At 39.2% G+C, this 16,064-nt stretch overlaps 1 protein-coding gene across 1 annotated transcript in view; it reads right to left on the bottom strand.

Moving 5' to 3' along the window:
• Positions 1-16,064, bottom strand: part of LOC107684350 (phosphatidylinositol 3-kinase regulatory subunit alpha-like) — a 26,563-nt gene that overhangs the window by 4,821 nt on the left and 5,678 nt on the right. The window contains exons 3-7 of the mRNA XM_016480597.1: positions 6,120-6,215; positions 5,952-6,026; positions 4,069-4,200; positions 2,499-2,700; positions 2,329-2,411 (exon numbers count right to left, since the gene is read on the bottom strand). Coding sequence (XP_016336083.1) covers positions 2,329-2,411; positions 2,499-2,700; positions 4,069-4,200; positions 5,952-6,026; positions 6,120-6,215 — 588 coding nt within the window. The remainder of the gene's footprint in view (positions 1-2,328; positions 2,412-2,498; positions 2,701-4,068; positions 4,201-5,951; positions 6,027-6,119; positions 6,216-16,064) is intronic.

The raw sequence follows: 16,064 nt of genomic DNA, 5'->3' as shown, positions 1-16,064 counted from the left end.
ACGTTTAGTTTTAAATTTAAGTTGACTTCTTGCGTTTTAAAGATATTCAATACCCTAAGTTTTTTGAAGCCGAATAATACAACACATTCACCTCGCTTGTTCAGACATGCCAGTGTCAGTCAAACAGGTTAACCCACTTTTCGTAGCAGGTTGCACTTGTGCTAGTCTCGATACACACAGGCAATAGCCAATCGCACAGTGGAGAAGCAAGGATATACAAGTCAGAGCTTTAGTGAAAGAGCCAGAACAGGACACAAAATAGGACATCTGACAAGAGGCAGTATCATGCCCTCTGAAAAACCGGTTAACTCCCCAAAGCAATCACTTGCTTCTTTACTTTTATGCATTTTTGTTTGCCTAACTGATTTTGACAAAAGTAACCAGTCATTACACCAAACTTCCTGAGACACCAAAACCACACACTTACATTGCAAGTTGTGCATGTTCAGCAGAAGTCAAGCAGCTATTTGTTCAGCAAGTCTGTCCGGTAAGCATTTCCTCTGTTCTTTTTATCATGTTCTTGGTAAATCCAAGAGACAGTCCTTTTGAAAAATATTCCCACTTGACAGGTGCAGGAGTCTAGAAGCCACTGTGGCAGTCTGAAGAAATCCAGCAAAATCCAAGTTGATAAAGAGAAGCTGAGTACGACAGATTGAAACCGTAGAGGCCGAAGAACTAAAGCAGATCTAAGAGGGGTGGAGAATGACGCCCGCTCCAGGATGGCTGGGTTAATGATTGCTGGGGTCGCACTGCTGCTAACCAACTCTCTCTCTCGGCTCATTCACTCTGTCTGGCTCCAAGGGTTCAGTCTCATGATTAACTTGCTCAGGTTCGAATATTTGCTGAGCTGTGCACCCTTATGTTTTGGGAAGGGAATGAGGCCAGGCAGGAGGGGGCCGGGGGGTGGAGTAAAGTCCTCGGAAGTGAACATTTGCAAGTGTTTGAGAATGCACGCAAGACAGAACAGCCGCCGTTGCAAGCGAACAAGAGAGCTCTGTGGAGCAGACCGCACTTCAATCCAACCCAATCCAAGTGGGCCTTTTGCCACAAGCTTAAAATAGCCACCCAGTAACTAGGAACATGCGCACACACGCACACTTGCACTCAAATTAAAACACACATCCACAGCTACCCACCACCACATGCGCAGGAATCGTGTATGGGCAGGTCGGTAAGGCAACAAGTTCTAGTTAAAGGTGGCACTTGTGTGAATTCGTGTTTGTGTAAAAGCTTGTAAAGGAGGTACAGGAAGAAATTGAGCTGCAATGAGGCAAGTATGCTTTTGAGTCAACCCAACCCAGCCTCCTGCAGGTGCAAATTACTGACAGCTGAGCTCGCTCCATGCCAGGGCAAGGTATAAATAGGCCCTAACAGGTAATAAAAAATTTAAACAGTCACACAGCTCCAACTTGGGGCCCCTGGCAGCCTGAGAGAGATAGACGGATAAAGACAGGGAGAGAGACTTTACTAGTGCTATAAAAGCCCAACTAGACAACTGGTCTGTGTTCAGGGCAGCATACACACAGCAGAACCACACTCTGTGGTCTGTCCCATCTCTAAATGAACTTGACCCACAAAAGCAAGGGAGTGGAATGCAGATTTTTCGACAGAGCACTCCCAGACATTAAACATTCATATCAAAGTGCTATACTGCAGCCAAGACTACACACAAAGGGCACAGCTACTTATTATAAGAATAAAGAACATAAATGCTGTCTTCCTTTTGCTGCATAAAAACACATTGGACTGGACATCTCCCTTTTTAATATCTCTTTTCTGTACAGCAGTGCTTGCTTTTTGATCTGATGCGTGCATCAGTGTGCATCAGTCTGATCGGTGGACTAGTGGCTAGCACTCATTATAAAGTCAAGGCGGCTCATGCAGCAAACCCAGGTGCCGGTCCATTACATGCAATTTCTCAGTTACCTGCCCAATTTCTTCCCAATGTTGCCAGCCCTCCATCTACTCGGATACATTATATAAAGGTGCATGTGTGAGACATTGAGCCAAGGTACTCAGTACTTGGCTCAATGTTTGGAAAATATTGGTTTGAATCCAGCTTGCTATCACTATCCTTTTCCCCCACCGTTGTCTTTTGTCCTGACTAAAAGAATAAAAGTAGCATGTATACACTGTATGCAAACCCTTAGAGCAGTGTTTCTCAAACTCAAGGCTGCCTTTCTCTATTTAAATATGATGCCAAGTTTAAAGTTTCACATATTTTTTTTTTTTACCATTTTAATTAGGATTGTTAATTTAGCTAAATAACTTATTGGTTGAGAACCATTGCCTTAGAGTGGTTTGTAATCAACATAATAGTATATTTACCTGGAGCCGCCTGAATGTCACTCCATTCGCTGGTCACCAGGACTTCAATTATCCTAATGTGTGCCTCTGGGCTGGGCTCACAGCTGGGAAGGGAAATGAAACATCAGGTTTTTTTGCTAACAAGCTAGCTGACAACAATGTGATTCATTAGCATATGTGTGAGGATGTACCTGGTGGGCTGTTGTCTGAAGAGTGTCGGGCTGAAGATCTCAGCGAGGGCACGAGCACTAAGCAGGTTGGCCGCTGAGGCCTGGCATACACGGGAGAAGTGGCGCAGCAAGCTCTGCAGGGTTAGCCAATACTGCGGAGGAAGTGCAGAGGAGCTGGCCACCAGCCACAGATGATGTGCACATTCGTCTGTACCCTGCACTTCTGAAGAGACAGAGAGAGATAGAAGAGCGTTTGAAAAAAGGCTTTTCTCACACCCACATTCATACACTTTATAGTGAGCTAAACATACCAATAATCAGCGAGGACATATGCAAAAAAAAAAAAAGTGAACATGCAGTCGTGTGGAAAATTGTGCTCAGCGTGCAACTAACCACACAAGATCGTAAGTGAGACAATGATAGAGTGAGTAATGTACACTGAGAGGTGATTGGTTGACAGTGCTGATGTCGCAGATAAGTTTCAGGTTTGCTTTAGGTCTATTAACCACAGATATCCTGTTTCCAGCCACGTGACTGTACACTACCCAAAAGAGTACTGCAAAGCGAAAAAAAAAAAAAAATGGTTCTCTCTAAAACTGGATACATGCTAGTTTACACCGGCTACAGTTTGTTCAGCACAAGGACAGAACGTTCAGTCACACAGCGAGGGCAGATAAAGTTAACACCCTTAAGCCAACCACCAATACAACACCTGGAATACTTTTTGCTGGAGAATCGGCTGGGGTTTGTAGACACAAAATCAGATAAGTGTTAGAACGTGTACTCATAAAAGCATGCGCTGTGATGATACAACCACACGATCTTGTTAGAGGAGTCTGCACTTCTGCTTTTAGAATTTCATGGGACTGTGCAAAACTTTCTTCTTTTATGAGGACTCCTTGTGTTACTTTATTACCATTGTAGGAGGCTCACCATCTGACTAACACACATCAGAACAATAGCACCACCCTGTGGCTCTAATAATGAAATGAGATCAACAAAAATGGTCTGATTATTCCATGTATCCTTCGGTTTTAAGGCCTTTAAGTTTAATTTGAAGGACCACATGAGTTCTGTGTCACATCAGAGATTGGACATATAATGAACCAGACCACTCATGAAAAATTAACAGGAGATATAACTCTGAACATGACAGCTGAAAAGAAGTCCTATACATTTCATCTGAAATAACTGAAAGCCCTTATTCTAAATTGTGCATTAGCAGGACAAGCCTGATTAAAATCCTTTAAAATATAAATATTTTAGCCTGATTTGAGCTAAAGAAGATTGTTACTGTGATATTTTTTGGTGATTTCTGTGTTACCAAAAACCGATCCTGTAACATAAGAGCTGTACTTACATAGCTAAAACATTGAAATGAACCGGTTTAAAAATGACTTAAGCCACAGCATTTCATGGCAGTTTAAATATTACTTTAGGGGCAAGCTGAGAATTGGCAACTCATCCCACTGTAAATCCAATGATTCACATGGCTGTATTAATATGGATTATTATTACGTCATAAAAATCCTCTGAGAGTTGTAGGGCTGTTGATCTAATGCTGATATGCAGTAATCCTATGGAAACCCACCTTGAGCGATGCGTATCATCTCACTGTAGACCACAGAGGGAACGACAGGCTGAGGTAGATCTTGAAGATACCTCCTCAGACCATCACACAACATCTGAAGGTCCATCTGATCAAGATCCACCGAGGCAGGGTCTGATTTAAAGAACACAGACATCAGTGAGCCAGGAAGGAATGAAGCTAGCACCGGCACAAAGAGACGAGCAATAAATCTTTTTGATCGATTGATTTTGGTCTTAACCAGCTTTAGCTACGATAACCGACAAAACATTTCTATTTCTATTTGTAGTATGCTGAAAATATGAGGTGCCCAGTGCAACAATTCTAGCTTGTTCTGGGTGGTTGCCAGGATGTTGAAATGTGGTTTCTAAAAGGATTCTGAGTAGCTGTTAGAAGCTGCTACATTATGTGGTTGCTAGGGCGTCCTGGGTCAAAATCCATTGCCAAGACTAAAGCCCCGTTTCCACCACAGGAACTTAACCCAGGAACTAGGGACTTTGGGCTGGTACTTGGTGTGTTTCCACCGCAGGAACCAGGATCTAAATAAAGTTCCGGGTAAAAAAATTGCCCCTCAGAAAGTCCCTGCTCGCGAGGTAGTACTTTTTCAAAGGTCCGGAACTTTCGGGGGCGGGACTTGGGTGCTAAACATGCTGATTGGTGGAGTTCACGCAGCATTGTGATTTCAACCGCCATTTATTCGGATAATTTTCAAAATATTACTGTTATTGTGTCATGAAATGTAGTTTTAAAAGTATTTCAGGCGAGAATGTAGTCGTTTAAAACTCAAATCTGCGGTTTATTTCTAAAGACAGCGCTTATTTAAAAATGTGTTTCGCCGATTTCGGAGATGATCAGCTCCACGCGATCAGCGGACGCTCAGTGCTCATGTTTCCCGACGAGAGCAGTCTCGGCTCGGCTAGTCCTTCTGACATTTGCCGCTGGCTCTGATGTCTCTTTAGTGGTTAAACATAAAATATAATTCGTTTTGGGTAAATCTAACAGGTAATCTTTGGTCTTTATTCAATTAATCTATTAATATGTTAAAATGAAAATAAAAAGAGGCAATACTGTTTGATATAATATTTCGTTTCATTGTAATGTAGGCTATATATACATTTCCCTGAACTACATTTCTGCGGCTATTAATATGTTTAAATGAAAACGAAAGGAGGCAGTGGTGTTTGATATCATATTTCGTCTTATTGTAAATATACAGTGAGGAAAATTGCAGTAGCCAAGGCGAGCTGACTGACGTTATCAAGTACGTTGCTGTTTGCAGAATTAACGCCGTCTCGTCCGCGGGAGTTCACACTCCCGAGTCGAACTCGCAAAGTCCAAACTACCGAGGATGCAAGTCCGAAATTTGCGTACTTTGTATTGAGAAACGCGCGCAGACCTATGTCACAAGACTACTTGCCTATTCGCCATGGTACTTTAGACCGCGTTGAAAACGCAGACAGCAACAGTTCTGGGGGAAAAAAGTTCCTGGGACAAATTGTTCCAGGTAATTTCGGTGGAAAAGCGGCTTAAGTGACAATCTCGTCTCCAGAGAGGTTCAGAGCCCCTTCAGTGTAAGCCAATGGAATTTTACCGCGTTTTATCATTTGCTGGTGAAAATTGTAAATCTGACTGCTAATACAACTGACAGAACACCTCTTCTTAAGGAGCCACATGTCTGTAGCACAAATTGTGCGAGATGAGCTGTCAATTGTATTACTTCAGATTGCAGTTTTTGAAAAAGAAGCAATAGTAATATCAAGCTGTGCCGGTTAAAGGCTGTGATTTTGCTGCAGTTTTGCGCTCAGCATGGACTGTAAAGCATTTGTCACATCGCACCAGTTTACAACAGCTGACAGTAACAACAGCTAATAGAATGTGTCACTCACCACTATCAAAGCACTGTCTGACATCCAGCCCTCCACCAGCAGTGAAGTTTCTGTAGAGCGTAGGGTTGTCTAGACCTGTAGAGTTTTTATATGCGAGTTAACATGTAGAAAATGCAATAATTACCGTGTACACACGACAGAGAAATATGTATGATGGCTTCTATTCACCTTTCCTCTCGATGGCCTCAAGGAGCTTGAGCAGCACAGGCGGAGCTACCTCTGGAGGAGTGAACTGCTCCGTCAGGTCTAACAGAGTGCTCGAGCCTAGAGGAGAGAAAGTTGAACGCTCACATCAAAAAGCCGCCAGGTGCCTTTGAACAACTACTAGCTTTTCATTAAGCACCAAACGCCATAATTTCAAAGCCTCCAAGGAAAACAAGAACTTTACACCATGACCCACCCCACAGTCACTGCGTGCTTAGATCAATAATCGCCTTCATGTATTTATGTGGTGCAGTAAGAAGCACATTTGGACGGCACATCTAAGGGTGGCCGGGGCGGGGGGTTCAGGGCTGGTGCTGACCTGTAGGATATGTTTAAGTGTGCAGTGAAGGTGGACAAGAAGGCTAAAGCAAACAGACTGCAATACTCAGCTGCTGGTGAAAGGGTGGAGGGTTACTGAGGTACAGGCATGAAAGGGCTGTGGGACTGGCTTGGGCTTTATTTGGATTTGCTGCACAGCATTTTAAAAGGCTTGGATTTCTAAAAGACTTGACTGTTAGCAGCATCCGAGGCCGCAGATCCAAACACAGCAGATCATGAATGGATTCCCTTTAGTGAGTCTTTTTTATAGAGGTATCAAGAGTATCTTTACAGTTTGCAGAGTTTCTTAGAAGGAGTGGCTCAAAAATGGTAAAAAAAAACAACCACACATGAGGAAACGGGGCTTTAAGCCATTAGAAATAATAGTCTTGTTTAGTCTCAAGGGTCTGGGACTTTTTTTTTTTTTGCTAGCCTGAGAGATAAGCAAAGAAAGTTGTAGTGCTCATATCACACCCCTTTCTCTTGAATTTGAAAGACAACAGCCGTCTGGGGTCCATTACTGGCAAAGCAACATCGAGGCAGGGAGAGTGAACGACAGATTCCTCATATAGAAATTTGGAGCACAGTGTCACTTTGGTAACCTTGTGCCCAGACAGACACCTTATCCAGCCCACTGCTTCTTAGAATCCAGATTCAAAGCTCTGGGGCTAATTTTACCTTAGCTCAAAATGTTCTGCTCAAAGTTGACAAATATGGTCTTTGAATTTAACAGACATCCCTACATTTCCCACATATGTTTGGTGAAATAACTGTCACTATGCTGTCATGAGATTGAGACTAGTTCAGTGAGTAACACTATAGTGGTCTGGAATCACAACATAAATAAAATAAATAAGTGTCATTACACACACCACATTTCACAGTAGAACTGTATATTCCAAGAGTCTTGTGTTTATTTACATGTGTTGGATGGGCATTTCCATGGAGACGCGAGAGGGTAGGGGGGGATTGAGTTGCTTCCTCGTAACTTGGGGTGACCTGATAGCACTGGCCTTTTACGCGGCTAGATAGAATGACGTTCAGGATTGATGATAGTGTAATAGTCCAAATGTTTTGGTTCAAGGTTCCACTATGTCCCTGAGAGACCTTCTCCAAGATCTTTGTGTATCTAAAGAGGAACTGGACTTTAGTTCTTAGGTTTTGACCACGCAAAACGCATCGCAGCAGTTGGTTGCTCACAGGTCAAAAGAGCCCATCCTAAAGTTTCGGTCTGGGTGTGTTCTTCAGTGTAATTCAATGATATTTTTTGGCTATTATTATTCGTTGAAAAGTTTAAGTCTGCCCACTCTCTGTAACGAGCTGTGTGACGTGTTACATGCAAAGTATAAGCAAGGGACACTAAGAACTAGGCACTCCAGCAAGAGTGGATGCACTGTGCCGTGAACTCACACAATATTATACTCACGCCAAGCTCATCAACCCACTGTGAGTAGCAAAATTGGGAACTTAGCGAGTGCGTGTTCCTGTGAACAATGCTCTAGAAAGATCACCTTCTGTTTCCAACTACTAGGCTTAATTTATCCAAGCTGTGCAGTTGAGATCACGCAATCAATCGGGAAATGGAAACAATTTAAGATGCATTCACGACATGCAAGTGCTGTAAGACTTTATGGGTAAAGGGTAAACATTAGCAACAGTGGTGCGTGAAAAACAGCTTAAAATGCCTCTAGTTCGCCGCAAGCATATTAAATAAACAAAAAACAGAGAAAGTAGCCCAGCTCAGATTCAGAAAGACAATCAGGAGGGCTGCAGATTCTGGTTGCCATAGCAACTTTTGGAAAAAGGAGTCCGTGTGCAAGACTGAACATGCGTAGTGTCTGAATGTGTGGCGGTCCTGTTGTTTCTATGCCATGGGATGCAAGGAAAGGGACCCCAGGTTAAATAGGGAAAAGCAGCTGCCTGGATTTTGTGGAACAAAGAAAGTGCACATGGTGCTAAAGACAGTTTCCTCAGCAGCTAATTTTAGGGGTCTACTCGTTTATCTAGCATTTCCATTACTGACTAGTTCTTCTTCTAAATGTCATTCTAGAAAACCACTAAATGAATAGCACATTTCCTCCAGTGATCAGTAAAGAACATTTAAGTGCCTAAACCTGCTTTTGAGGAATCAATTTAACTGCTATCAGTCATCAAGGTGTAGCAGAAAGCAGTGTTTCCATTAGAGTCATCAGCTGCTCTGGTTACTGTGAATATTTGTGCTGTGTATGTAAAAATGGTCCTTCAATGTTTTTTTTGTTGGAAAGAACTCTTTGATTATTCTTTAAAATTTATCCTCTTGGCGTGCCCCACCCTCCCCCATTTAATATCTCCAGTAAAACATTGTTAAGTCATCAATTTTATTCATTAATTCTTCAGTAATAGTAACATGCAATGAAAGAAATAAGTTACCAAAATAGGTGAATTTTATTACAATTTTATCAATGAGGAAAATGTTGTGTTGTTGAGTTTTGTGTTGGTCTATTGGTTAAGAGTATAACAGCTCAAATCATCAGAAGAAAGAAGTTTTCAAACAACCCACTTCTCAACAGAAAAACTTAAGACAAAATGGCACTTGTGCTGATGTTTTGAAACATCTACTGTAATAGCAATGTGAGATATTACAGTGATGAACGCTCAATGTAAAAGCAGAGGGGGCCGTGTGTGAAAATGCCTGACGTCACACATCAAACGATCACAGCACACAAGATATATCTGAGGCTACTAATTCAGGGTTATGCAGAAAAATAATGCTGTGACACAGATGGGCTATTTCCGTTTTCAATCTTCATGCCCTGAAAACAGCACAAATTCATTGTGATCTTACATGAAGATAGGTTCTTTGTTTTGTCCTGTTGCTTTAAGAGCTTGTAACAATCTCAAACCCCTGGAGTGAAAATCCTTTTATTTCTTTTAATGAGTTCAGTGTTTATGGTTTAGCTTGCATGCAGGGTTTGGCTGTTCAGTGCCCGTTCACTGATGGCAAATCAAGATTATATCAGTCAACACTCCTGCTGCAGACCTGCTGGGAATAATGAAAATCAACTACACATCTAAGGTCAGACCTTATACTACATAATAATATTGTATAATTTGGAACAGTTCAGTAAAATTATGTGATGTCCAATTAATTAACAAATCAGTTTTTTATAAACATGTTTTAAAGCCATTCATGACCAATCAGTTCGCAAAGCTTATGTAAATCACCATTCTGTAAGGGAGAACTTTGCTTATGAGTAAATATATGGCTATAATATGTCAGAATTATAATCATTGCAGTTGAAGCCAAAATAAATAAATAAAATTAAATCTTTGAAACAAATTGCAATTAACTGGTGACCAGTCACAAGACATAAGAAGAAAAAAATTCCTTAAACATGTAAATTGTACCCTTGATTATGCTGAAACAAAGGGCATTTTACATCAACTACCCACTAAAAACATGTAAGGAAAATCTTCCACTTTTAAACAATCCATCCAAAGGAACTGAATTACTAAAATGAACTTGAATTTGGATTTCAGCTCTACTACATGGGCTTGGAAAAAGGCTCTACATGTGCTGTGTTCTCTCCAGCCACTGATGTTTAGTTTATATTGCACACAAACACTTCCATGTCTCCTCACATAACCAACACCAACGATAAACCGCTGGTAACATTATACAATTTTAATACACTTTTGACCCAGAGGCTTCGACAGATATGATCTCTTGTGACTGTTATGCAACGCAGAACTTTATCCTACAGAAAGAGCCACAAAGAGTTTTTCTTGCTTTAAAACATAGTGGATGTGTAATGGCCATTCCATATCCTGGCAAACGCGGTCAACTGGGTCAGTTTTCTTTTTGCTAGAGCACTTTTCCGCTGCCTACTGCACCAGCACTTACGAGATGATTGTACTGATTCTTCATGATGCTAAATGTGGCGACCGGGCACAAACTGTTCAAGCAAAGCCACAGGAACGTGCACAATTATGCCCACGGCCACAAACCAGTCCTGCCCCGGTTACAACCACCATGATCTAATGAGTACCATTACCCTGCATAGGAACAACGTCTTTAGCAGGGAAAGAAACCTGAAGAGATAGAAGGATGCACCTCACAAATTTGTTTGAGAAAATGTCCTGTGCAGCATTCTAGACAAAGTTGGTCACTAGGGGTGTGCGATATATATCGTCTGCGATAATATCGTAATTGTTGTTTTAACGATGTGCGATTTGACATTATCGAGTATTTTGCAAAAACCATTCAAAACATCCCTACAGAGCGCACGCATACATTACGTGAAGTCTAGACTAGTGCGTGTGCATTTAGAGTGCGATTTCAAATATCAGTATTCAACGTTTTATGTTTAATATATCAAAACATTATTTATGCATTTGTAATTGCAGGTTAAATGCATTCATGTCTTGCATTAAACAAAATACATGTGTGTAAATACATCTAAATGCCACTTCAGATGCAGCTTCTGTGTTGATTTCATTTGCTTGGTAACAGCCCAAATGTCTTATTATTCTAATTCACTAATTAAATGTAAGAATTTGACTCAAAAGATAATGGACACTTCTAGAAAAAAATGGCGTTATAAAGGTAAAAATGCCCATAAAATGTAAAGATCGGGTTAAACTTATTGGAAAAGATTAATTTCTATCAGTATGAACTGACCACCACACAGAATATGAAGAATATTAAAAACATTATGAGTCAGCTGTCTTCGGCAGTCCTTAAGGTACCAGCACAATAACACACTCAGCAAAATATCGTCTAATTATCGTCATCAATAAAATCCCAGAAAATATCGAGATATTATTTTGTGTCAATATCGCACACCCCTATTGGTCACTTTAGAAGATAAAATTGTAATTTGTTCAGGGTTTCCCATACATTGATTTATTTGTGGCGGCCCGCCACAATATCAACACTGACTGCCACAAAGAGATTTTCCAAACGGCTTTGACTTCATTGAATAAACATGAGCACTGCACGTTTCAAAGTCAAAACACGGCATGGGTGTTTTTATATAAATGTATCTATTTTTGAAGGGAACCGATTGTCTTCAGAAAAGTTTTGATGTCATTTTCATTTAATCTTTCCTATAATGCCTGATTAAAGTAGTGTTTGTGAGCGCAGCGCTGTTTTGATTACAGCAGTTTCCGGGGAAAATGCTATTTCTGCCGCTTCAAAAGCCCCTCCTGCTGGCAGAGAATGAATTTGCACTTTCAATAAGCTCGTCTGCTATTTTATATTTACATTATATTAGGGCTGCACGATTATGACAGAAATTATAATTGTCGATTATTCCTTTGAAATTGTAATTGCGATTATTAATTACGATTGAATGATGTTTACACCTTTGTTTGAAGCAACTGCATGCCATATTTTTTATATGAAAATAAACAAGCTGAAAACACTAACTGAAAAACTTTATTGCTTTTCTATAGTATTAAGTCTCAAATGTCTTTTTAATATGAAAAAAAACAAGCTGAAAACACTAACTGAAAAACTTTATTGCTTTTCTATAGTATTAAGTCTCAAATGTCAACTATACATGGGATTGGTTTCTTCTTTAAATAAAAAGTTAAAAATATGCATGGTATTATAATGTTATACTAAGACTAAAATTAAAACAATGGAAAAACCCTTAAGATAAGATGCTTTTTTTCTTTCTACATGTTAAGCATGCAGAATAACATAAGTGGACTTTGAACGATTAATTGCTGCATTGAACGATTATGTAACGGTGGCAATCGTAATTGTAATCGCGATTAGAAATTCGATTAATTGTGCAGCTGTCTTCGGCAGTCCTTAAGGTACCAGCACAATAACACACTCAGCAAAATATCGTCTAATTATCGTCATCAATAAAATCCCAGAAAATATCGAGATATTATTTTGTGTCAATATCGCACACCCCTATTGGTCACTTTAGAAGATAAAATTGTAATTTGTTCAGGGTTTCCCATACATTGATTTATTTGTGGCGGCCCGCCACAATATCAACACTGACTGCCACAAAGAGATTTTCCAAACGGCTTTGACTTCATTGAATAAACATGAGCACTGCACGTTTCAAAGTCAAAACACGGCATGGGTGTTTTTATATAAATGTATCTATTTTTGAAGGGAACCGATTGTCTTCAGAAAAGTTTTGATGTCATTTTCATTTAATCTTTCCTATAATGCCTGATTAAAGTAGTGTTTGTGAGCGCAGCGCTGTTTTGATTACAGCAGTTTCCGGGGAAAATGCTATTTCTGCCGCTTCAAAAGCCCCTCCTGCTGGCAGAGAATGAATTTGCACTTTCAATAAGCTCGTCTGCTATTTTATATTTACATTATATTAGGGCTGCACGATTATGACAGAAATTATAATTGTCGATTATTCCTTTGAAATTGTAATTGCGATTATTAATTACGATTGAATGATGTTTACACCTTTGTTTGAAGCAACTGCATGCCATATTTTTTATATGAAAATAAACAAGCTGAAAACACTAACTGAAAAACTTTATTGCTTTTCTATAGTATTAAGTCTCAAATGTCAACTATACATGGGATTGGTTTCTTCTTTAAATAAAAAGTTAAAAATATGCATGGTATTATAATGTTATACTAAGACTAAAATTAAAACAATGGAAAAACCCTTAAGATAAGATGCTTTTTTTCTTTCTACATGTTAAGCATGCAGAATAACATAAGTGGACTTTGAACGATTAATTGCTGCATTGAACGATTATGTAACGGTGGCAATCGTAATTGTAATCGCGATTAGAAATTCGATTAATTGTGCAGCCCTACATTATAAACATATATATTTCCCCCGGGGGAAGTGCCGCCACACATAGAGTGTAAGTCTGTGGGAAACACTGTTGTTTAAATTTTTTACTTTTTTTATTTTTAATACATTATCACTTTATACTTTTGAAGACTATATTACTATAATGCTAAATGTGGACAATAAAAGAATAATATATGCAATAATGTATAGGCCTACATCTATCGTGATACTTCAAGATACCTAAAAAGATACATAATAGTATCTAAACAAATACATTATTAAACAAAAATAAATGTATTAAATTAAAATTATATAAATCAACTAGGCTATATTACAATATACATTTTATATATTCTTTTTTTTTTTTTTTGGGTACCTTGCCATTTTTATTGGTTTACCGCTTGGTTAGGGGAAGTGCACATTCTTTATAAAACCCAGCAACAATTCTCCCTCATAGAGCTGCACCATTCAGCAGATGTTCAATCGAGCACTGAAGTGGCCCCCGAAAAGGAGAGAAGCACATTATCTCAAACACCAGCCTTCCCCCAATCAGCTCTCACTTTCAGTTAACTGCCACAGCTCTCCCTGACAGTTTCACACATACTCTGAGAGTTTTTTTTGTTTGTTTTTTAATAGTTAAATCATTTGTGATGTCCTGCATTTTTCAAATAAACCAACACAACAACCTGTATATAAGACAGCTTCTCAAAACTGAACACACAGACTGCATCACTTTCGCAAAATCGCACGCTAAAAGACTGCCATATCTCATGAAGCACAGAAATGCGGGCCTTGCATGGACTTATATGTACTAACCAGTAACAAGTTTTGGTCCAACCGAGCACAAAGTTTGATCACATCTACTTTAATTAGCAGAGGAAACAGAGAATCCTGAACTGCGGAATACTGGAACGGGCCTTACTGAATGTTTTATTACTAAAAAATTTTTTACATAACACGATGTTACATTCAAAAATATCAAGCAGATGGACGTCTAATTTATTATTTTTTACATGATGAGTCTTAAACATAACGCTTGTGACAGGACATAAAAAATAAAAAAAATAAACCACCTAACAGCTTTAAGCACAGCACTGTTAAAAATATCAAAGGTAAAATTAAAATATTAGCACAAATCAGTTTTTGGATGACTAGTCCACTGTTGTGACCAGTGTAGCTTAAATTTATTTAGTCATTATTTCATATTTATTATTAAATTATATGTTGGTCATTGGGGGAAAAAAAAAAAAAAAAACCCATTCTACCGCTATATAAGTCAACATGAAACAGACATTGTAATCATCTTCCCTAATTGTGAGGTATACCTTAGTGAAACTGATTCTTGAATGAGAAAACAAACAAAAAACAAGCAAACAAAAAAAACAATGAAGGGCGGTCCTTGATCCTTCGGGAATTGATTGGATCGTTTGACTGTTGTCGTCTGCTACTGCTGTGATCTCATGTGAATGATAAGTTGTCCCACCTTCGCACCACACATTATCAGAGAAGAGATGTCGTTGCAAGAGGGAGGGCAAGTTACTTTTTTAGTTTTACTTAGGTTGTTATTATTATTTTATTTATTTTTTTAAATGATGTGCATGGATGAATGATTTATAATAAACACTGCAATATTACAAATAAAAAGAGTCAATTTTGATTTTGTGGGAACCAAGTATGCTGGAAAGTACATACTGTATGTATACCAGCTACTATCTAAAGAAGAACTCTAAGTACAGAAGAAGTCAAAGCCATAAAAGCTCTCATTCCCTGTTTGGAGTCACGCACAGAAAAATTTAACGTCCAAATTGGAACCCAAGTGAAGGAAAAACTGAGTTATTTAGCAAGAATGGCTTAACTTAACAAATAAAACAAGAAATAAAAACAAATAGCAGGGCTGGGCACATACGGATCCTCTCACTCCAGAGGCCGAGAGAGAGAGAGAGAGAGAGAGAGCGAGAGATAGAGAGAGAGAGGCCCAAAGCTCAACACTCCCCCTTAATCTCCTCTGTCAGATCCGACCCCAGAAGAATAGTCCAAAAATTCAAAGAGGAAGATGGAGACATAAGAGAGCTAGGGAGGAAATAGAACGAGAAAAATCTGGAAGACCATTCAGTGGTGGCTAATAAATCTGAAACACAGTGAGGCAATGAGAAGTGAAACCTGGGTGCCTTAAATACACAATACATTCACACTGATCTCAGTTCTGCCATTTAACGGTATGGATGGGACACCATTTAGAGAAAACTAGGGATACTCTTTTCGCCTCCGATACCGATTCCGATATTGGCCGATACCGATCCGATACCAGTGAAGTTTTTTTCCCTCATTTAAATAAATGTAGAATTTATATATCTCAGTGTGTGGAAGAGATAATCATTCTCACACAATCTACTAGATACAGACTACTTCATTATAAAGAAAAATAAAATAAACAATAAATATGAAAAAATATAGGCCTATGTATATTTATAATCTATGACAAAAATGTATCATAAACTAGGTTAGTGGATAATTCGGCAGCAAAAGTTATTCTAGAAAAATCAGTGCACAATAATTTTAGAAATCCAAAGTATAATGGGAACACAGAATGATCTTGGAGAGAGCTTTACCGAGCTGACTGCTGTAACCGAATGCGACCAGGGTTTAAAGGCTGAACGAAGCGGAGACAGCCACAGCGGAGAAAAGAGTTTGTGTGAACGTTAATGCAAGGACTTAAATATTCATATGTAGCTCACATTAAGCTATCGTATGGCTTCAGAAGTAACAGAATAATTCGCACAATCGAGAAAAAAAAAAAAAAAAAATCCGGATTTGTATGGGC

Source organism: Sinocyclocheilus anshuiensis, unplaced genomic scaffold (assembly GCF_001515605.1).
Source record: "Sinocyclocheilus anshuiensis isolate Anshui unplaced genomic scaffold, SAMN03320099.WGS_v1.1 scaffold29, whole genome shotgun sequence".
In the NCBI taxonomy this organism is placed as follows: Eukaryota; Metazoa; Chordata; class Actinopteri; order Cypriniformes; family Cyprinidae; genus Sinocyclocheilus; species Sinocyclocheilus anshuiensis.
This window is presented reverse-complemented; position numbering and strand designations above follow the sequence as displayed.